The 22,843-nt window shown below is 41.5% G+C and overlaps 1 protein-coding gene across 1 annotated transcript; it reads right to left on the reverse strand.

Moving 5' to 3' along the window:
- Nucleotides 1-7,340: 7,340 nt before the first annotated feature.
- Nucleotides 7,341-22,519, reverse strand: sytl5 (synaptotagmin-like 5). Its single transcript, XM_085374600.1, has 16 exons — nucleotides 22,401-22,519; nucleotides 22,095-22,310; nucleotides 20,150-20,262; nucleotides 19,928-20,024; nucleotides 19,235-19,331; nucleotides 19,013-19,106; nucleotides 16,968-17,068; nucleotides 16,264-16,353; nucleotides 13,332-13,397; nucleotides 11,897-12,075; nucleotides 11,715-11,817; nucleotides 11,427-11,588; nucleotides 11,224-11,332; nucleotides 8,839-8,977; nucleotides 8,114-8,322; nucleotides 7,341-7,483 (listed from the first exon to the last, which is right to left on the reverse strand). Exons 1-16 carry the CDS (start codon nucleotides 22,517-22,519, stop codon nucleotides 7,341-7,343), a joined length of 2,037 nt encoding a protein of 678 aa, XP_085230726.1.
- Nucleotides 22,520-22,843: the final 324 nt, after the last annotated feature.

The following is a 22,843-nucleotide window of genomic DNA, read 5'->3' on the forward strand; positions in this document are numbered from 1 at the left end:
GCAGTGATTTGCAAAACATTTAAACCTTATGTTTAATTGAGTAATCTGAGGAAAACCTTGAATATTTAATGTATTCTTGTTTTGAATTTTATGCCTTAACAATCCTCAGCTTCGTTTTGTGTTCAGTATCACTTACTAGGTTGTTCCAAAAAAGGATGTGCAGCAGACAAATTCTGGTTCCAGGACTGTTTTTGCAACACTGCATTTTAAATATGGGAAAAAAATTTTTTATAAGAGCCAATAAGGGCATGCTATGATGTTTAGCTCTTTGTTTGACATCTGGTTAATAGTCCTACAGCTCAATGGTCCACTGGTTTTCTTTGGGAAAAGGAAAGATGTGGAAGCATGCAGAGAATCACACATCCTAGTCTGGCATATTTATGACCTTTGAAGGTCTTCAGTTAGATGATTCCTGAACTTGACATTTAAATTTTCATGAATATGCCTCATAGCTTATGAAAAAACAAAACAAAATATTCAGATTATTAGTATATTTATTTCAGTTTGAGTGAAATACAATTTAAACAGTATGAATACTTTGCATCTTCAGTACAATCAGCCACAATCATGTTGTTGACTCCAGTTACCCAGATGTTTTTTTTTCATCATCCATCAAAACATAAACAGAATACTGGAAGGGAAAAGGTGCACAAGCAACAGGGATGACGGCAGTTTTGAGAAGATCATCAAGAAAAGTTTATTCAAGAACTGACTGAGGATGATGTCATTGTATCAAGAGCCACGACACACAAACACATCTTTAGGAAAGAAGCTACAAATGTCTCATTCCTAATATTAAGTCAGTCCTGAACCACAGACATCAGAAAGCGTCTTACCTGGACTGTTCCTCAGTGATCCAAAGTCCTCTTTTCAGATGAAATCACATTTTGCTTTTCTTTTTAGAAATCAAATTTTAGAAATTAAATTCTGGTGGAAGAGTGGAGACACAGCGAATCCAAGGTGTTAACGAGTCCCGTGGGATGTTTCTGCAATATAATGATTGTGGTTTCCCCGACATCTCCTGGTGTTGGCTAGCCTGAACATTAAAAATTTAAACTATGGGGATATTTTTCCTTTTTTTTTGCTTTTATTATTTATTTTATATTATTTTCACTTGCTACACATGGGACAGACATGACTGGGGGAAAGAAAAGAGAAAAAAGAAAGAGGGAAAGAAAAACAGTGATAAAGGGCAAAAAACAAAACAAACAGACAAAAAAAATACATATCAATCACCTGGATCACCGGTTGAGAAAGAATAAAGAGAAAACAAGCAAAAAAAAAAGAGCAATATAATAAACATCATCTATGTGAATATAACAGTAAATACAAAATATTGAATATTACAGGGAGTGCAGAATTATTAGGCAAGTTGTATTTTTGAGGAATAATTTTATTATTGAACAACAACCATGTTCTCAATGAACCCAAAAAACTCATTAATATCAAAGCTGAATGTTTTTGGAAGTAGTTTTTAGTTTGTTTTTAGTTTTAGCTATTTTAGGGGGATATCTGTGTGTGCAGGTGACTATTACTGTGCATAATTATTAGGCAACTTAACAAAAAACAAATATATAGCCATTTCAATTATTTATTTTTACCAGTGAAACCAATATAACATCTCCACATTCACAAATATACATTTCTGACATTCAAAAACAAAACAAAAACAAATCAGCGACCAATATAGCCACCTTTCTTTGCAAGGACACTCAAAAGCCTTTCATCCATGGATTCTGTCAGTGTTTTGATCTGTTCACCATCAACATTGCGTGCAGCAGCAACCACAGCCTCCCAGACACTGTTCAGAGAGGTGTACTGTTTTCCCTCCTTGTAAATCTCACATTTGATGATGGACCACAGGTTCTCAATGGGGTTCAGATCAGGTGAACAAGGAGGCCATGTCATTAGTTTTTCTTCTTTTATACCCTTTCTTGCCAGCCACGCTGTGGAGTACTTGGACGCGTGTGATGGAGCATTGTCCTGCATGAAAATCATGTTTTTCTTGAAGGATGCAGACTTCTTCCTGTACCACTGCTTGAAGAAGGTGTCTTCCAGAAACTGGCAGTAGGACTGGGAGTTGAGCTTGACTCCATCCTCAACCCGAAAAGGCCCCACAAGCTCATCTTTGATGATACCAGCCCAAACCAGTACTCCACCTCCACCTTGCTGGCGTCTGAGTCGGACTGGAGCTCTCTGCCCTTTACCAATCCAGCCACGGGCCCATCAAGACTCACTCTCATTTCATCAGTCCATAAAACCTTAGAAAAACCAGTCTTGAGATATTTCTTGGCCCAGTCTTGACGTTTCAGCTTGTGTGTCTTGTTCAGTGGTGGTCGTCTTTCAGCCTTTCTTACCTTGGCCATGTCTCTGAGTATTGCACACCTTGTGCTTTTGGGCACTCCAGTGATGTTGCAGCTCTGAAATATGGCCAAACTGGTGACAAGTGGCATCTTGGCAGCTGCACGCTTGACTTTTCTCAGTTCATGGGCAGTTATTTTGCACCTTGGTTTTTCCACACGCTTCTTGCGACCCTGTTGACTATTTTGAATGAAACGCTTGATTGTTCGATGATCACGCTTCAGAAGCTTTGCAATTTTGAGACTGCTGCATCCCTCTGCAAGATATCTCACTATTTTTGAATTTTCTGAGCCTGTCAAGTCCTTCTTTTGACCCATTTTGCCAAAGGAAAGGACGTTGCCTAATAATTATGCACACCTGATATAGGGTGTTGATGTCATTAGACCACACCCCTTCTCATTACAGAGATGCACATCACTTAATATGCTTAATTGGTAGTAGGCTTTCGAGCCTATACAGCTTGGAGTAAGACAACATGCATGAAGAGGATGATGTGGACAAAATACTCATTTGCCTAATAATTCTGCACTCCCTGTATTGTGCGGCACGTAGGATCGACACTGCACAGTGTGCTTTGAGGTAGGAGCTAAAAAGGGTGTAGCTTGTGTCTGTGAGCACCTGTGTGTACACCTGTGAGCGCGCTTGTATTTAAAAGGTTCCTTCATGTAATGATCTCCTAGAGGGTGTGGGGAGCCATAGCCCCGTCCTCCTGGGCATGAAGCAGGTATGGAGGAGATCCAGGCTCCAGACATCCAGAGGCCCTCAGAGCACACGAGACCAAGGAAGACCAACGGAGGGGCAACCGTTCTACTATCCCGGAAAGAGCTGAGGAGAGCCCCAAATGAGGGGTCACTCACCAGTCACGAAGCAGAAGCCAGGGGGGGTTGCAGTGACGTGCTCGTGAGCTCCGCCGGCAGCCAGCTGTGCCAGAGTGACCAAGCCCCAGGCTGAGGGCACCCCACCCCCGAAGAGGTCCGAGCGAGCCCCAGGCTCCAGGCTCCGACAAGCAGCCACAAGGAGTGAGCCGGTGCGTACCTGGACGCCCATCCCCGGACACAAAGAACCGCCCGATGTCTGCGGGCGTCGGCCACTGGCAGGGGGAGTGGTGAGGGGAGATAGGCTTCCATACCTTGGAGGGCCTGAGATGTCCCCAGAGAGGTGGCGTCTGATACCCAACCTGACATAAAGACACAAACAAACAGGCACACACAGATACAAACATCCATTCCCACCCTCATGCTCTCATATGCAATTACTCAGCAATCACCCAACGTGGAGACAGACATAAATAGACACTGTACACACAATCACACTCCCCAAGCGTACTCTAAGCCCCGGGTCTAGGTACCCTTGCCCCTGGAGGGGGAAACTGCACCCAGACCCAGCTATGGGGATATTTTTCCACTTTCTAGGTGACCTTAAGGCCACAGAATTAAACCTGTTACGATGTTGAGCTCTTTATTGGATATGTTGTTTGATAGCTGCACGTACAGAAGCATTCTGAAAACAAGTGTTTATAAAGTGTTTATAAAGTCCAGTGTGAAGTTTCCAGGTCATCTGCTGGTGTTGGTTGAACGTGATAAAACAAAGTGGATGAAAATCGATGCAGCCATCAAAAAGGAGATTGGAAAGCACTTCATGTTTCCAGCTGTACGTAGATGCTGATTTCCCTTTCAAACAGGTCTTATCATCCCACAGTGCCTAAACTGCCACCAAATGGTTTGCTGACCATATTGTCATTGCACTTGATTGACCAAACTCACCTGAACCAGATCTCAGGAAACACGTAAGCAGTGCCACAAGCCGAGTGCCTTCATGGCACACTGCACTGATGCAGGAATCTGCGGTAAAATGAGTCAAACAATGACTGAACATATAAATGAACACGTTTTTAAGACTGAGCCAAAGTAAAATCAAGACTAAAATGGGTACAGTGTATGGAAAGAGTGTTTAATTCAAAATATTCTCGTAACACATTTGGGATGAAATAGGCTTTCAAACAGTGAATCTGATGCATGGAAACCAGACAACAGAGAGTACATGCTGTACATCAAGAGTTTTCTCAGTAATTGGGTATTGCACGACTTGTCATGTATGCTGGACAGTTAACACATGTATTATTACTATAACTGGGTGTCAAACTGGGAGCTGAGAGCGGACGTTTTCAGAGGACAAGCAGACAAAATTGGCATTCCACATAAAGAATTGCTCTACGGAGTTTATCTTGAGATGAGTTTTTGTTAACTGTGCGTTTCAACGCATGACGGTGGACCACAGAGCTCCGGGCGACAGGGGCAAGGTCACCGACTGTCACCGGCTCATTACTGAGATGGAGGCGCTCGCCTCAGTGCTGACTCACTCTTAGCAAACAGCCTCCTTCTCAGGGGTTGCTGGGAACGCACTTCAAATAACTGTTTTCTAGGAGTAAAGTGACAATGTCAGTGCTTTATATAATCTTTTCTTTTTCTCTAATACCATGCATTTTCTATTATCACACTGATACAGTGTTAAGCAATTTACATCAAAGCTAGTCTAAGCTGGGTAATCTGTAATTATTTAGTCAATCAAAACAAAAAAAAACAAAACAAAGCAACTTTCTTTTTCCCCCTCAAAGAATAGGACTACGTCAGGTTTGGACTACAAAACAGCAGAAAGGTGTCAGGGGTTGGGGTAGAAGACAAGCATTGTGCGCATCACACAGGTCATGAAAGAATGCAAACTACTGGCTAGTGACATTTTCCAAATCATGTTACATCTGCTGTTTTGTTCGTGCGACAATGTAGGGTCAAGTGAATAAGGCCCGAGTCACACAGCCATAGAGACTGATGGCACTTACCAGTTGACAGCAAAAATCCTTGACCTGTTTAAGAACATGTATTTGTGTTTGTTGCCTTGGTTGCTAACAGACTGTTCAGGTTGTAGTTATTGTCAGAGACGCGCCAGCTACTCACTGAGTGGTAGCGCCATTGTGAAAAGTGCGATAATAACCACAACAGTTGCACCTTTGACTTTTACTTTGAAGGTGAAGGTTCTGGGTTTTCCATTTGCCTTGCATTTTCTAAAGTTTATTTAGCACTTCGCTAGTTGTTAATGAGTGTTTCTAGGCAAGAAGGCATCTTTCACACAAATTACAGCCAAACTTGACACCCTGCTAACAGCCAAGGCAATTGCAAGGTTTTTGGTGCAGCAGCCTCTTTGAGACTTTACCCAGCAACATCCAGCAACCACTTGCAAACCAGTTGGGGAATACAGATTTTACTCATGATCGGTGGTTGCATGACATTCAATATGACGGACAACTCAAGCAATGTGCACAAATTACCTCTATTACTGGTCAAATAATTTCAGTCTATAACGGCGTAATCTCAAAGGCCATAGTGTCGTCTGAACCTAGCATAAAGCTGCATACACACAGGGAGCGATTTGCTTGACCCATCGTTTTGGTAAACGACGCATAAATTCCAGGGTAAGGGTTAGGGTTATATGTGGTTACTAGTTAACCCTCTAATTTACTTAGTACTTGCTTAAGCCACTTGCCTTGAAGTTGAGGAAAGCTTGTCTCAGTACCCATCAACTTTGTGGCAGTGTTTTCCCCCTCCTCCACCCATGGTAGCTTAAAGTTGCCAAATGTCATTGACTTGCTGTAGCATTTTACTGCAAACCGCTTCCCGTGCAGATGCACTTTAAAAGGACAACAGCCATGCAAGCAGCAAACCTAAACGCTACAGTTAGCATACCGATAGTGTGATGTTTAGCTTTACTGTGTTAGCATGCTAACATTTGCAAATTAGCACTTTGTTCTGACCAGATGGGGGCACTAAACAAATGTTCAGATTGCAAGAGTTATTAAAAGAGAATTCTAAGAGGGTTATGAATGCCATAACATTTTGTTCACACAATTTATAGGTTGAAGATATTGTATTCAAAATTCAAATGCGACCCTTGAGCGGCTGATTGAGAAAGTTGGGTTCACTAGGATGCGCCAACCAGGAACTATTCATGATTCACCAGCACAGCAGTTTTGAACACTGATATAACCACTTTACAGGATAAGTGAAACCTTCCTCCAGCAGGCAAAGCCCAAGGGAATATTAGGGAATCATTATCATCCTGAGGGTACATCCTATGGGGACAATGAACGTACAGGATTCACAACATCCTTCTATTGCTATACTATCCATGGAAAAATTACCCAGCTACACCCAGCTTCTCAAAAGTGACTTTTTTCCTGCTCTTCTATTTCAATGTCAACTAAGTAAATTTCATTTTATTTCTCATTTTATTAAATTATATGTATGCATATGTAATTTAAATCTCTCCAAGTGTTCTGTTGCTAATCTTTTCTTTAATCTAAAAGAAAGCCTATGAAGAAGTAAATTCAAGTGAAAGTACTTCTTGAGTACTTGAGCAGCACAGTAGTAAGAGTGAGTCACTTTCTACACCTGTACGCAGCTGTTTGAGGGGATGAACTCAACATCCCATGTGCTTCAAAACAGGATTCAGCTTTGCTGTTTATAAGGGGAGTGTTCACATTTATTTATAACTGATCGGTGCCTCGTCTAATGCCTTGTGAATGGTCTCCAGCCGCTACATGCAGAAATGACTCACAGAGACACAGGCGGACATATTGGGAGTCACCCTGTGCTTATTCAGAAGGTACAGTATGTTAAATACAGCACTTGGTTTTCCATAAACAGCAGTGTTTGGTCAAGACTAGATGCTTTTGAGGGCTGAGGGGCACATGTGAATGAATTTGTAAGGCATGACTGGCTCCTGTGGATGGGAGAAGGGATCTGAAGAGAAAAGAAGCAGGGAGAGGCATGGGCTTTGTTCCTATTCTGAGTCCTGACCCCTTCACTGCCTTCTTTTTTTACCCCTTGACCGCTCCGCTTTTCTAGCTCCTCCTCACACCTTCAGACGACTTCTTTCCCTTCTCCCTTCCAGTCTCAGTCTTTTCTCTAGCTGTGCTTCGTTTGGGTTCATGTATTGTGCTTGCACATGCTGGATCGCAGCATCAGAGTGCACTCATGAGGGACTTCAGGATTTTCAATCATTCGTTGCCACAGCCGCTTTTCCTCCCCATACGAGTCCATCCAGTCGACCTCCTTCCCATAGCTTTCCCCTGATGGGAGCAGAGAGAAACACACACATTTGTTTTACTTTGTTAGAACTAGACAGCCCACAGTTAATAGGATTTCCATATGCTTTATGATTTTTGCTTAATGTGCAAACCGTGCATGTGCTTGAAGAGAACTACTAGAGTAAGGTTTGCATGAGGCAGTTTTCTTTTCCTCATACACCAATAATACCTGTCCTTATTTTTGTACAGACATATGGATGTTTACATTTAATTCGAGCAGAGTTTAAAATAGTGATGTCAGTATATGTCGAAATAATGCCTGTGACTCTAATCTCGGACATAGTCCGAAAAACAAAAAAGTATATTTATAAGTGTGGGAAATCTAAAATGTAGGCTGAAGTGGGAAAATGTCTGTTACACTGTGGATGTGACAGGACTGTAGCAAAATTATGAATAAATATAAATACGTCTGACTTTGGCTCACAGGAAAATTTTAATTAATGTGATAAATAAAAGCATCCATTCAAGCAGATATACAACATATGAGTTGTTTAAAAAATAATAAAACATTTTCTGCAACATTTTGACTGTAACAGAAAAAATACATGGAAATTCCTTCTCTCATAACACTGGCTAACCAGATTATTTTGTTTTCCTGCCACACAGTCTTACCTGTGCCAGCTCCCAGCCTCACCCCTCCCAGGAAGACGTTGCTGGACACAGTTTCTTTGTCCCACACAGTCAGCTCCAGGCAGACGTTGTTGAGGTCTCCCGGCTGCAGGCCGCAGTAGGTGAAGGTGTGGTTCCACTGTGGGTTCACGGTGTGTCGCTCCACCACGGTCTTGTGCTTGGTTGACTTGTTGCTATCAGGGAGGAGGTATCTAAGAAAAAGGATAGAAGTTACTTAGCATATACTCAAGCTGTGTTTTTTAAGAAATCACAATTTAGTCCACTATCATTCATTTTCCATACTGCATCAATATACTGGTAGGGGAAAATGGTATAAATAAATAAATAAATAAAATTCGGTCACTGAAAAGAAATCAGAGGACGACAAAAAAAAGACATGAGATGCTCCAAGAGATGCAAGACTGACCCAAAGAGATGAAACAGCTTCAGAAGTAGTAAAAAAGTGACTACAGAGGCAGAAAAATTAGTCCTGTTGTCTCAAACTGTGTCCATGTAACTTCATGATTTGGATTTACAACTAGTGCCAGATTTTAAACTGAAGAATAACACACTGTAAATGCCAAAATAGATTACATTTTCTGAAATGAGACGTCAAATATCATTTAGATCATTTACATTTGTAAGTTATATGTGTGCTTCATAAAAGCTGTGCCTACTCTGACGTAAAACCTCATTACCTCATTCAAATTCATAAACCAGTGTCTCACCCTTTCACAAAAGGATCCGAGTAGCCTCCAGACTTGACAGCAGTGAGATTTTTGGCTCCTTTGACCAGCAGCTCAACCATGCCCCCTTCAGGCAGAGTTAAAGGGCTCGTCTTTTTGCCCTTCAGAAAACTCTTTTTCACTGCGTTGGTAGGAAAAGCAGACAAATGAATCCATGTGCAAGCGAAAGTTTATAATGTATATGTAACATTAGATACAAAATTAAATAAAATCAGTCATAACAGTAAGAAAGAGATATCAATGACCTGTGCACACTGACTTACACAAAAAAAATCAATAAATAAATTGCACCTTTTTGCAGAATCAGTAAAGGCATTAAGTTCAATAATATCTATCCCTACTAGCTACAAAGTAGTGACTCATGCTTGTAAAGCATATGGCCCTTCATGTTTTATTTATTCAGGAATTTCAGGATACAAATTTAATTCATGCAAACCACAGCAATGAAAACCATGCAGCCACATGTCACACATGACCACGTCAGTTACCATAGTTACATGCTTTATTATTATAAATATAAGCCAGCAAAGAGCAAAAGTTTCACAAAGGAAGTGTTTCGTATCTCTTCTGAGATGTGGTCAGTGAAAGATGATGGAAGCCTCAATTTAAACCCACCTTTAAAATGAAGACCTATGTTAACCAGTTTTTATGTTACTTAGTGTGATGAAATCCACACAAGCATCATCTGTTGCAGACAGCATAGTGGATATTTTTGGTGTAAGAACACAAACGTAGTTTTTCCATTTCTGTTCAATATTTTGGACATTTGCATTTTTCGCATTTTAAATAACTACTGCATGCTCATGATGCAGTATTGTTTGGTTTGTAATTTTTGTCAGGTGTTAGGTGGTTGCTAGGCAATGCAATCTCAACACAAAATAGCTTGCATAATTAAAGTTTTGCATTTGAAATCAATTAGATGTTGTGAAATTAAAATGATACAATGCTTTTATAAGACATTACAGGAGCATAAATTACAAATGGGCCTCTTTATCTGTTGGTAGGTGGCTGCTAGGCAACATGATGACACTCCACGATATAGATGAGTACCTTCAGGAGCCTAAGATGTACCTGGTTACAAGCAAACAGATGTTGTGTACTGTAGTGATAAAATCTGGTGGTCAGGTGGTCATCTTATCAGGATTTTCACAAGAAAAGAACACACTAATCCCCCCCAAAAAGTCTCAGCTATAGCAGCTATTGTGCACATTGGACTTCAGCCCCTAGTTTAGAGCTGTGATTTAGCCCACTGCATTCCTTCCTTCTCAGATTTACCAGACCTGATCCATACATGCATCTGGTTAAGACAAGTATTAGTTTTGGAGAGTGTGTGTGTGCGTGTGTGTGTGGGGGCGTGTGTCTGTACACGTCTGTATGATTAAAAAGGGTCATATAGAAAAAAAAATATCAAAGAATTTCCTTCAGCCCTGACCCCTGTGACAATCCTCTGCTTGCACCAACCTTAACAACACCACTTGCTCTACAAAACCATGCAGTGCTTTATAGATGTCTAGGAATATTTTTCACTAGTCACAAACAGGAGGTCAGTTTCTGTTTTCTAATCATTTGGGCAGCAGTCGAGCAGTCGCGCTGCAGTAATTGGGGATAAAAACCAGGGAACGTCTGAAAGTAGCGAAAAACAATGTTTTCAGGTCAGACGGGGATAAGAAGGATTTTATTTAGATCCAAGAGGGTTGGGCAAATATATATTTATCCTCATTAGCAAATCAACAACTCACTGGTAGGTCACTCATTATCACAAACTCATGTTGTGCAGTCAAACATTATTCAGACCCTCAGAACTTCAAAGTTTTAAATATAACAAACATGTTTTTGATTTTGTGGTTTAAAATGTCACTAATAAGGAGCAAAGAAGAAGAAGAAGAATAACTCTGTTGATCCCCGAGGGAAATTCAAATGTCTGACAGCTCATCTGCGGTTTGTATGAGAACTGAAACCCTGATGGCTGTGGGTGCGAATGATTTTCTATATCTTGCTGTTTTACAACAGAGAGAGCAGAGTCTTCCAGTACTGATGGTTTTTGGTTTCATAAAGGTGTTGTAAAGGAGGAGATCAAAGTTATTTAGGATGGCTTTTAACGTCTTTCGTGTGCATCTTTCCACCACCTCCCCCAGCATGTCCAGTCTGGCTCCGATTACAGAGCTAGCTTTCTTCACTAGTTTGTCCAGTCTCCTTGCATCCTTGTTTCTGATGCTGCGTTCTCAGCAGACTGCTGCATAGAACAGCACACTTGCCAACACAGACTGACAGAACATCTGCAGCAATGTACTCCAGATGTCAAGAAATCTTATTATATACAGTATATCATACTGTAAAGTTTAATGGTGATGACAGCCATGAACATACCTTGTACTTGGTCCGCAGTCGGTGTGACGTTCTTTCCTTCAGGGATGTACTTCAACACAACAGTTAGTTCTCCTTTATACTGGAGCATTGCGTCTATACTGCCCTCCACCTACACACACACACACACACACACTAATAAACCAGATGCTCATATTTATACGAGGTAGCTGAAAAACACTATATGTGCTGATTCAGGCTGCCACCTTGGGCTGCAGTGTGTACCACTCCTCTATGTGGCAATCGAATTTCCAGGCGTCAAAGGCCAGCTCCACTTCTCCCAGGAAGCTGTTGCGTCCAAACCGGTCGTGGTGCCATATGGACACCTGCAGGGTTCGTGTCTCCAGCTGCGAGTGGCTGATCACATACTGAGAGAGAGGAAGTTCAAAAAAAAAAAAAAAATCCCACAAGAGAAGATCAACTGAATGTCGTTTTATGATGTAACGTATTAATTCATTGCTCTCTAGCTCTCATTGAGTTTTCCTCTCACACACCCGCAGAGTCTCGTTGAAAACAGGGTTAATGGTGTTGGCCTTGATGCTCGTCTTCCTCTTGCTCTGTCGGGACTTATCTGGCAACAGGTAAGTCTTCACATACCTGCCACAAGAACACACAGCACGTTATAACGGAGTCCTCTTACGCCATTGTGTGTGTGTGTGCGTGCGTGCTCTCTTACGCATCTGTGCGCTGCCTCCTCTCATCTCCTACTGCCAGGTTGTGACATTCTTTCACAAGGACACTGAGAGCGCCGGTCTTGTAGCTGTAGCTGACATTGAGCAGGATCTCGCCGCTCACCTTTGCGTTGCCATAGTCACCGGTCTCGCTGTACATGCTCATCGTGCTGTTTATACTGCTCTACGAGGCCAAGGTGAGAGATAAAGGCGTAGATATGAGACGGCGACGATAAAGGAGGGGAGAAGGGAGACAGGGGAGCATGTGACGCAAGAGAAGTGATGAAATACAGTGGAAACAAAACACGATGAACAAAAGAGGAGGAAAATCTGCACAATGTTCAGACTGAGGCTCACGTCAATCATTGCTGTCACTGGAAGTTTGAGGGAAGTGCAAAACGTGAAGCTTTCAGGGGGTATAAATGAGAAAAAGCATTTATATTCTGTCTGGAAATGTCAAGACATATGTAAGGATGCGTGACATGTAGCAGCGTGTAGACTTTGTAGAATTTGTCACTTGGCCAATCTTTTAGAAGTTTAACCGGCATTTGTTGCCATTTTTGGAAATTTCAGAGACTGAACATTAAAGATGTCGAGTCCACAGTCACATCAGACCTGTGAATGCAGCAAACTGTGTCAACTGAGAGTGTAGAGAGATGTGACTTTGCTTGAAGAACACTTGTTGCTGTTGGTCGTCAGCTTAAATAGTCAGATCCACAGGGTTATAACTGTCATAGAAATTAGGTCTGCTCCATCAAATAAAAGCCACATTAGCAAACATGTAATATAATAAAAGTGAACTTTTTTTTTTTAAAGTTAAAAAGCGGTAAAATTCTGACTTGGGTGGCTGCTCCTCCTGAATTTTCACTGTTTGCCCATCAAATTAAACAGTAACATTTTTATGCCACATTCACCATCACAATTTTCCCCCTCACACTGAACTCTTGCCAAACCTATTTCTCTGAGGAAAAAAAATATTTGCAATCACAGCAGGTAATTATGTCTGGAACATGTCTTTAAAAGCATGACTGCTGTAGCTCCAGACAGGATAAAACTGGCATAATCCACTGATAATAATATTGCTATCCAGGGAGCAAAAGACTCCAGAAGCCAGAATTGAGCCACGTTGGCTCTCTCACCCCACCTCTACTGTAAAGTCTTACTCATTTATTTCCTGCAGGAAGTCAGCATGACAAATGGCTTTGTTAAATGCAAGGGGCACCAAATTAAAGCACCAACAGAAAAAAGGAAAAGTACGAGCAAAACCATGCAGTGAGCATGCAGTTACACTCAGAATATCATCTTATGGTATATTCATGAAAATTCTCTATATATTATTGAAACCTGCATGTAATATTTAGGTTCTGGTGCTTTGCTACGGCACCTTTACTGTGTGAATGTGCAATAAAAGCATGCACAACTACCAAAGGAGAGGCTTACAGTCTCAGCATCTGAGTCGGGGACATTGAGGTACCCCCACCTTCTTTCTGATCCAGGAGTGGAAGACTATTTATAAAAGAGGCAGAAACATATATGAAGAAAGATAGAAGAGGAAAGAGTGAGTACTGAGCTCTCTGATGTGTTAGAAATCACAGATTTACCAACTCGTCCAGCTGTGAAATCTGAAAATATGCAACGGATAGACAGCTGCTACGAGAAAGAAATGGGACATAACCCTTTAAACTATTAACCATCTTTTTAAAAATCGTTGCAGATTTAAATATTTAACTTTTCAATAACTGCTCATTAGCACTGCTCATATTAGTTTGGCTTCGTTTTAGTTGGATGTGCAGCAGACAAATCTGTAGAAGCTGTGTGATGCTATCATGTCAGCATGGACCATACTCTCTGAGGATGTTTCCAGCACCTTGTTGAATCAAAGCAGCTCTGAAGTCAAAAGACTAGCACAGTGTACCTAATAAAGTGGCAGATGAGTGAATATCAACCATTAGAGTGAAAATAATGACAATACAAAAAACCCCTGTATTTCAGTTCTAATGAGTGCAATAACAGTATTTTACTCTAATGTCCCTCAGCACTGATCAGCGGGTATCTGTGTCATACACATGTACGCACTTGGCTAGCTTTTTAGTTTGCTACAGTCATGAAAAAAACCACTACTATTTCCTTAAAAGTCTAATAAACGTATAGTTTAGTTGATATTTATGATATTTATACACATCGCCTTTACCCCCTACCTCACCAGAAAATAAAAAGGTTTCGTTAAAACCGAAAAAAAGGAAAAAAAACATGTCATAGATCATGGGAACCATTAAATGCCTCTAATAGTAGCTCATTGTGCCTTCATTATCCACAAAAGCCCTCTGTGCAGTGAATCACAGCAGTGGGCAGAGTATATTAGAGCTCGAGTCAGTGACAGCGAACTATCTGCATCACATCTCATCACCACCTTCTACTTCCATTCATACTGCCAACAGCAGCTCAGTGACTGCTACTGTAACAGAAAGATCGACTGTCAAACAGGCTGGCCATATCATCCATTTACCTACCCAGCTCTCAAACTAAACACGCTCACAAAGGAGACGAGCAGAGCGCAGTGAGTCATGAATAAGATTGTTATCTCGACATTTAAATAACTGCTTTTCTGCCAAAGTAGTTTAGAGCTGGCTGTGACTGATTCCCCTGAAGAAGTTAATATGCATATCTGAATCAAGTAAATGTATGAGCAATTAAGTAAAAAAAACACTATCGCTTTGATATTAAATGAAACTTAACTCTGTATTTGTATTCTGGGGCTTGACTACAGCAGATCTGCATGATCTGGAGAAAAGAGATGCTTCTTTGTCTCAGTCTGCCTGTTAGCAGCCAGTCGGTCCGGCCTCTGTCTGAAAAACGTAACATTAGCTCCAGGCCTCAGCCCTCTCTAAGAGCCCACTCTCTCTTCTTCAGTTCAAAGGCTTTTGGTTGAAAACAGGTGGACGAAAAACAGATTCAGACCAAAGTTATTTTAAACTAAAAACTAAAACTGGATGTGAAAAAACATTTCGGTTAACTGAAAAAACAAAACAAAACAAAACAAAAAGTTTAAATTGGGAAAATGAAAATATAATTTAAAGGTAATATTCTTTGTTTGTAGATTCGTTAGAGTGGCAAAAACTTTATTACAATTTACATGATGACGCTCTGATGCACGTGATTGTTGAGACTCTGGATGTCTATGAGACTGACAGTCAACTGCTTTTAAATAGTTGTTTTTATTGTAATACCTGAAGTGATTTTCCTAAATTGTACTCGTGACATTTTATTTCAAAAGACTAAAACCAATAAAAACTGAACTAAAACGAAACATCTTCAAACAATAAAAACGAAACTGAAAGAAAAACTAAAAGGTAAAGAGAAATTTGAAAACGAATTAAAGAAAACAAAATATAATAACTCCGTTTTATCAGACTACACAGTAGTAGTCTGATAAAACGGTTGCTGGGCTACATCAGGTAATTATGATGTCATATTCTTGCTGACAGATGACAGACGACGTATAGGCTGGTGTCATCCCACACCTGTGAGATAGGTGCTATGGATCAACTGCAGTGTAAATAGACAGAGTGAGATATGGCTGTCTTGTTTTCAATAAAGCTTGAAAAAAAGAAAAACAGCTGCAGCTCGTATCTAGAGGACAGCAGAGGCTGCGCGTCTTTTAGTTTCCCTTTCCGCTTTTGGTGATTATAGTGTATCTTGTTTGGGCTTGAAATGGACAACGTGACGGACATGACGAGTGAGAAAATGCAAAAAATCTGACACCTTAGTCTCTTTATTGGAACTTTGATAAACTACACATGATTAAACAATCAGTCATCATGCCTCAGAACTCACAGGGGAGCCATTTTTATGCTAATGTCGTGTTATGAGCGCCGTTCCACTTCCACAAAACGATCATCTCGAAATGCTTCTGCAGGACTGCAGATTGAGATCATTCCTCAGAGTTCATTAGAGGCCTCACATTACTTCCATTGTTAGTTTGAAATATAGATGGGTGCAGCTTCAAATCTTAGCTTTTCATATAAACACACATCTCCACTTTTCAGTATTTACATATGGATGACATATTTCCCGCAAAGCGCACATCATTAACCTACATAAACACACTTGCACGCCTCAAAGCAGTGACCCTTCCCTCCATACGACTACTTAGTTTACGGAAACAGGGTTAAGCTTTCCTATTACAGGAGGTGTTCGTGACACAGCTGAGTCTGTGTTTGCACAGTCAACACTAGAACGCACACATCTGAGTCACACATCTGGCGGTGAGCGCACGGTATGTGTGCATACGGAGCATAATCGTGTACCTGTTTGACCACATGGGAACTCCTATTACTATTTGATTTTGTGAGTGATCTAGCACGGGTGTTACCGTTGACACGGCGTTGCTGAGGCGTCTGCTCGTAATCTTGCTGTGGGCTGACATCAGGGCATCGATGTCCTCGTCGTCGTCAGAAAACTCCTGTGGATGACAGCGGATTCAGTCAGAAGGGAGATGACACGGGAGATGACACGCGAGAAGCCGGCCAGAGCGTCTTTGTGCTCTGTGCAGTTTTCCATGCGGCAGCTGTGTGGGTGGATGCAGGCAGCTTCCATAAATTTAATCAGACAGGACCGGACAGAGAGCGGTAATAAAATTTTCACGAGCAAAACCACACTGTGGTTGTTTTTACAATGAACAGTGCATGAATGGATGAGTAGGTAAAGAAAAAAAAAACATTTGAGAGTTTTTCTGTTTGCTGCTCGCTGAAAAACAAACAAAGCAGCCCGACACTGACCATCACATCCTCCACCTGCTTTTGGCCTACATCTGTTTAGATGCCTGTCATGCTCTTTGAAGTGAGCTCTGAAGTGAAATTAACATTCAGTCCCACATCTGACGCATCGTGTCGAGTTCATCGGCCCACGGATCCCGAGCTTACTGTAGTGTGTAACCACATCATGTATAAATGCGCAACAGAGGGGAAAAAAAATCTAGGTGCGGCAATTTCCCACTCAGAGATTTATGAGTTTGTTTGAAAAATCAAATGTGTGATGAGTGTGAAGGAGGAGTGGGGGTGGGATGATGGCGCTTACCGTTTCGTTGAGGCCGGGGACTGAGCGGCTTTTGACAGAGAGGGCACTGTCACTGGGTTCAGAGCCGGGAGATAACAGGTCACACTCTGATCGACTGTGATCTGATGAAGGAAGAGAGGGAAGAAGGCAAGAGAAATAAGGAAAACTGTTCTGAAGGTGCAGTGCTGTAACGTAAACACTGAGAAATATAGGCAGACAGCAGCGGACTTCTGGTCAGATTTGGAAACTTCTTAACTTCCTATTTGCTCAATCGTGCCGTCTGCAGCAGATAAATCTTCTTGTTATGATGTAGGATTTCTTTTCCAACTGTTTGTTGCTTTAAATTCAATTCAGTTTTATTTATCTAGCGCCAAATCACAACAACAGTCGCCTCAAGGTGCTTATAATAACAAATACAGAGGAAAACCCAACAATCATGTGATCCCCTATGAGCAAGCACTTTAAAGACAGTGGGAAGGAAAAACTCCCTTTTAACAGGAAGAAACCTCCAGCAGAACCAGGCTCAGGGAGGGGCGGGGCCATCTGCTGCGACTGGTTGGAGTGAAATTAATTCATGTTCCTAAAATAGGTCTAAAAAACACAGTTTATTGAAAAATTTTTTTCAGAAAGATGCAAGAGACAGAGGTCCATTTAGGATCCTTGTCTTGTTGTAGAAGGCTGCTTATTTCAGTTTCACTTCTTAGCTGCATGCTATTTGCTTTCAGAGTTAAGTGACATTTGTGGAAATCCAATCTTCCTGATCCATCAGCTAAAGCAAGGCGCTTTTACTTCTCCCCTTTTCTCTCTGAACATTTGAAACCTTGGATTGCGGCCAAACAGCTCCATCTGAACTCCATGCCACTTGCTCCCAAAGAACTTATCCCATAAAATCGTCTTGCAGATTTGTTAGACCTCAGAAGGTTGATTCCGTTCATCGTGCGCAGCGTTTTCAGCAGGAGAAACGTTTTACCACTCGTCCAGATGAGCACCGTCAACTTTCTGGGATTCTCTTAGTCATTTCCATCTGACTTTTCTAATTAGATTGCAGGTAAAGCTTCCTTCCAATATCTCTGCTGTGTAGACCCTGTTTGTGCTTCAGCACTTTACCATAATCCCCGCGTCAGCTAAACCTTCCTGCAGGTACTCTGCAGTCATATGAGGGGGTTATGCAGAGCCTCTCTAATTAGAAAGTGCGCATTCCCTCCGCTCACTCAATGTTTTCTTCTTTTCTCCAGATCTTGTTTTGACTTCCAAAAATATCTCCTGAAATGTTTCTAAATTAAATTCTGGAGAGTAGAAACTGAAAGCTGAGGGGTCTTTTTTCATATCTCACATCAAGTTTTTATATTTTCAGTCAGTTTCCTGGAGGAGCCCGTCGGCTGTTGAGTGCCAGCACAAAAAAAACTTTAAGAGCTCATTTCTGCGTCCTTCCTCTCTCTTTTTATGCTGGAAAAACTGCCAGGCCTGGGAACTGAGAGTGAAGCCTTTTCCAAACTACACCCTTTTGCCTTTCTCACTGTTTAGAGCTGTGGCCTTAAATGAGCCTCAGGCAGCTTAAAAAAGTCTCAGAAAGAAAAATAAGCTGTGAATAGTTCTTATATAATCAGGCACAGAAAAATACTAAGACCAAAACAACTATTTTTTTACTGCTTTGGTCTGACAACTGGCTTTGAGTAGAGATTCAGCTTTGTTTGAACTAAAACCCTCATCAGAACCATTTTAAAAAACCTTGATAAAGTTACAGAGCCAGCAGATAGGAGCATAGGCAAGTGCTCTGAAAGAGATGAAGAGGTTCGGCACTTTGGAGTGTAGAAGTTAATAGTCTAATTCGTGCAGATGTGACATTTTCTCCAAAAGGAAGGAATAATTTTATCTTTTGTGAGCTACAGTCTGAGTTGAAGTGGAGACGAGTGCTTTTGCATCAACCCTCAAAGGTGATGTTCTTGAAAGTGTGACTTGTTTCGATAGCTTGTGAATTATCAAAATGCTTGTGTGAGAGCTATGAAGCTGTGAGACGGTGGCAGGATTCACATCACCTCGTTGTGCAGGGACAAAAATTAAAATACCTGATGAAACTGAGGGCCTGGATACAGAAATGCTCGGGCCAGAAGGTTTCTTCTCAGGTGCGCCCTCAGGGTCGTCACTCTCTGCTCCTTCAGGCTGCATTAAAAAACAAACAAACAAACAAACAAAACCACGCAAACCTTTAAAATACGCTTTCCACCCCAAATGTAAAAACTTTCCAACTTTCCCCAGTGCGCTGCTGTTTGTGTGCATCGATTGCTGACCCTGACCCTCCGATTAGCATCAAGATGGGACGATCTGTCCAGAGACCGGGGACGTAGGTTTTTGGATGCCATGGACTCCATACCCTCTGCACCACCCCTGAAAAAACACAGAGGTCAGCTGAATAACAGCATCTAATCCAGAGTTTAACACTGAAGGCAGTTCCAGAAATGGCAACTGCTTCAGCTTTGCTTCTTAAGCGCTTTGGATGCTGAAAATATTTCAGATTAACTTTGTTTTACTTATTGCTTGTATTCTTAAGCAAAAACAGAAAATAAAGATGTAATGGAGTAGAACCAACTTTTAGCCAACTTGGAGGTGCTGGTCTGTTAGCTTGGACAAAACTAGTTATTTCATCAAGTGATAAAATAACTGCGACTCCATGAAATGCTGAAAGTAAATCTCTATCGTCTATTGTTTATCATTTGCTCTGCTTTCTGTCTGTATGCCTCTCAGTGCTGCCTTCACATACATACACACATACATATATACATATACATACATATGATCTTTTCTAATGCTTTCACACTGAGGTGCACACTCAACACATTGAACATTTACTCTCTGATGATTTTATCCTGTCTATGTGCTGCATGTCCTGCATGCATTAAACATTCATGTTGTTTAATTCATTAAGGTCAGTATGTGTTTGTATGAAGCTAAACAGCTGTTAAAGCTCTGTGTTATCTGCTTACCCTTTTCTCCTGGCACCATTGAGTACAGTTAATCTGTTGGATACTGCAGGCTCAGGTTTCTCCTGCTTTGAAGGGGCGGCCTTTTTTACTTCTGGGCCTTCGGGAACAAACGCATCAGCCAGTGAGTATTGAAATCAGCACATTTGCTTCTCTGTTGCACCGTTAACATGTCTTTTCAACTGTAATCATTCTGGTTTGAAGAACACAAGCAGTCGGACTCACTCAGCGGGGTGCTCAGGATCGTCTGTTTGACAACCTCACTGCTCAACTGCCCCCGCTCAAAGCGCTTAGACCTCTCCTCCAGGAACCACTCTCCGCTCGACACCTTAAGCTCCCTGTCGTACAAAGACATTAAAGGGGAATCAACACCTCAAGACAGCACATGTAGTAAAAGTAAAATCAGAGGAAACAAGAAGGAATGAAAGTGCTCTATTCTCCCATGTCGCACATTATTTCTAAGTCTCTGAATTCTCAATTTAATCATCAATAGCGACTCAAAGAACTCCGGGTAAATGAAGCAGGCAAAAATGAGAAAAACATTTGAATTTTAGCTTTGGTAATACTTTGCACATAGAAAAATATATTTCTCTGAAAGTGTTGCTGTTGCAATATTACATCTCTGCAATACTGGCCAGCGATTGCATCTCAGTCTCATTAACTAACACTAAACACGAGTTGTAAATCATAGCTCGACACTTTTATGTCACGCTTTTTGCATTTTCAATCACCATTGAGAACAGATCCAGCACAAAGCATAAAAACTATTGAATACAGTGGTGGGCATTTACTTCTCTCTCTCCCTTTTACCCTCCTAACTTCTGAAATTAATCCGGCACCCGTAGGCAAAATCCATTTTTCCTTCCTCCTGGTTCGGATTGTGATCTTCTGCATGTAAACCTTTTCGCTACACGTGTGGGCGTGAGCTGAGAAAAGTTTTACTTCTTGCAGACATGATCTTCTGGCCTCAGCATAATTATTCAGACTAAGCAGTGGAAAACCTGCGTCTTTATTTCTCAGAAACATTTTTTTAAATGTGAATGTTTAGTTAGCTCGGAGCCACCACACACAGGTAGTTGGAAGCTTGGAGCTTAAAGCTAAAGCAGATTAAAGCAGGTTTTAATGTCAGGATACAATCAAAAGTGGCATTAAAAAGCCTTTGGACAATTACGCCCACCAGGAGCACCCAAAGGTTCAAAGAAACGAGGTTTGAAGATATCCTAACACACTCGGTCACACTATTTATCTGACACCGAAGCTAATTCAGTTCAGCGTTAAAAATAACACCTTTATTCATGAGGGTTATAATGTTGAGTTATTGCTGAAACTGTTTTAGAGCATAGCCTATTTAAAAGCACAGTTATTAAGCTGCTGTGACACTAATGAACTGCACAGGGAGGTGTTTCTGTTATTTAGCCCTCCATCACGGAAATCAGCAGGCGGGGAGAATTACTGGAAACCTTCGAGTGCTCATTAGACTACATTTGTTTCGAATACTAGTGCGTCGAGACGCTTTGTCACACAGAAACTGGGGATATTTGCATTAAATGCACCTTTCAAATGTTGTACGTACGGTACCAGTTTAAAAATCCCTGATTCAAAATATCACTACACAGGAGCCAAGGCTGGTGACGGCTCACGGTTGCTGGCTTTTTTCACTGTCCAGGTGTGCGACAGTCAGGGACAGTGGCTTGTCAGAGCAGAGATGGGAAGATTTATGGTTCCAAACAGAGCTCACAGCACCTGATCAATCACACTACAGTAAAACAACCAGCTGAAAAACGAGGCTTTACAGCTAAAAACAAACAAATAAACAAAAACCCTGCAAATTTTAGAGGCCAGAAAAACTCTAAATGTGGCAATAGTGCAGGGTAAGTTCAAGAGAAACTAAGGACAATCCTGATTAGAAAGAAAAGGTAAGTGTCAGAGAAAGATGTTGCATAATGTTGTATCTGTTTAGTCCTCACATGTTAGCTCATTTAACTTTTGAACATGATAGATCTACACAGACCAGCAGTGCTTTTTTCTCTTTTAAGCCCTGTAGATCACAGCAGTGAAACCCCAGGGCACCCTCACAGATGAATGGAGGCAGATGTGGTGCAATTAATCATCTTTAGTACAAAGAAAAGCTTGAACGCTGCTCTGGTCCCCCTTCAGATGTCACACTTACGTGAGCTTGTCACAGAAGGTACATCTCCACTCGCGTGTTCTGGGGTTCACAATACGGCAGCTGCTGCAGATTCGAGACTGGCACTCCTCGCAGAGATCGCCCCGGTCGAAGATCAGGCCCAGAGTCTTGAGGCAGCGAGTGCACTGTCGGGCTCCCAAATCATGTGGCCGGATGAAACCCTTTTGTTTGACCTCCAGCAGCTCATTCTTCAGCCTCCTGCGGGACAGAAACACAAGAATGTCACAGGACACTAAGAAAAGTAAACGTGATGACGGTGAGTTTAAATGGTGACGTGGAAGTCCTCACCGAATCCTCTTCTCCTCTCTTTTCCTCAGCTTCTCGTCTTTCTGCAGCACCTTCAGGATCATTTCTCGTTCATGTTCCAGCAGAAAGGAGAGGTTCAGATCCTTCCCAGATTGCTCCATTGATCCCACGGTCACCAGTTATCCAGTTATGTCAGCCAGGGGAATACGTTGCATGGAGGGCGTCAGCAAGAACTACATCATCCTGCGGTGTTCATCTTGTTCTTTTAGTGCTGGAAAGGTATGAATTCAAAGCTCCCAGGGTCTCTCCAGAACTTCTTCTTTTATTTGATTTTATTTTGGGGGGAGGGAAAGCTGGAACTCCCTGGAGACCTAGACAAGGTCAAGCAGACACAAAGAAAAGTCACTAACATACATCTGGCAATAATAACTTTATAAATCATCACGGCTTCGAGGTAAAAAATCCTGTTTGATCCTGGTTAATAT

This window comes from Diplotaxodon limnothrissa, linkage group LG16 (genome assembly GCF_057381915.1).
Source record: "Diplotaxodon limnothrissa isolate DT_005_m linkage group LG16, D_limnothrissa_male_GT1.1, whole genome shotgun sequence".
NCBI classification, from domain to species: Eukaryota; Metazoa; Chordata; class Actinopteri; order Cichliformes; family Cichlidae; genus Diplotaxodon; species Diplotaxodon limnothrissa.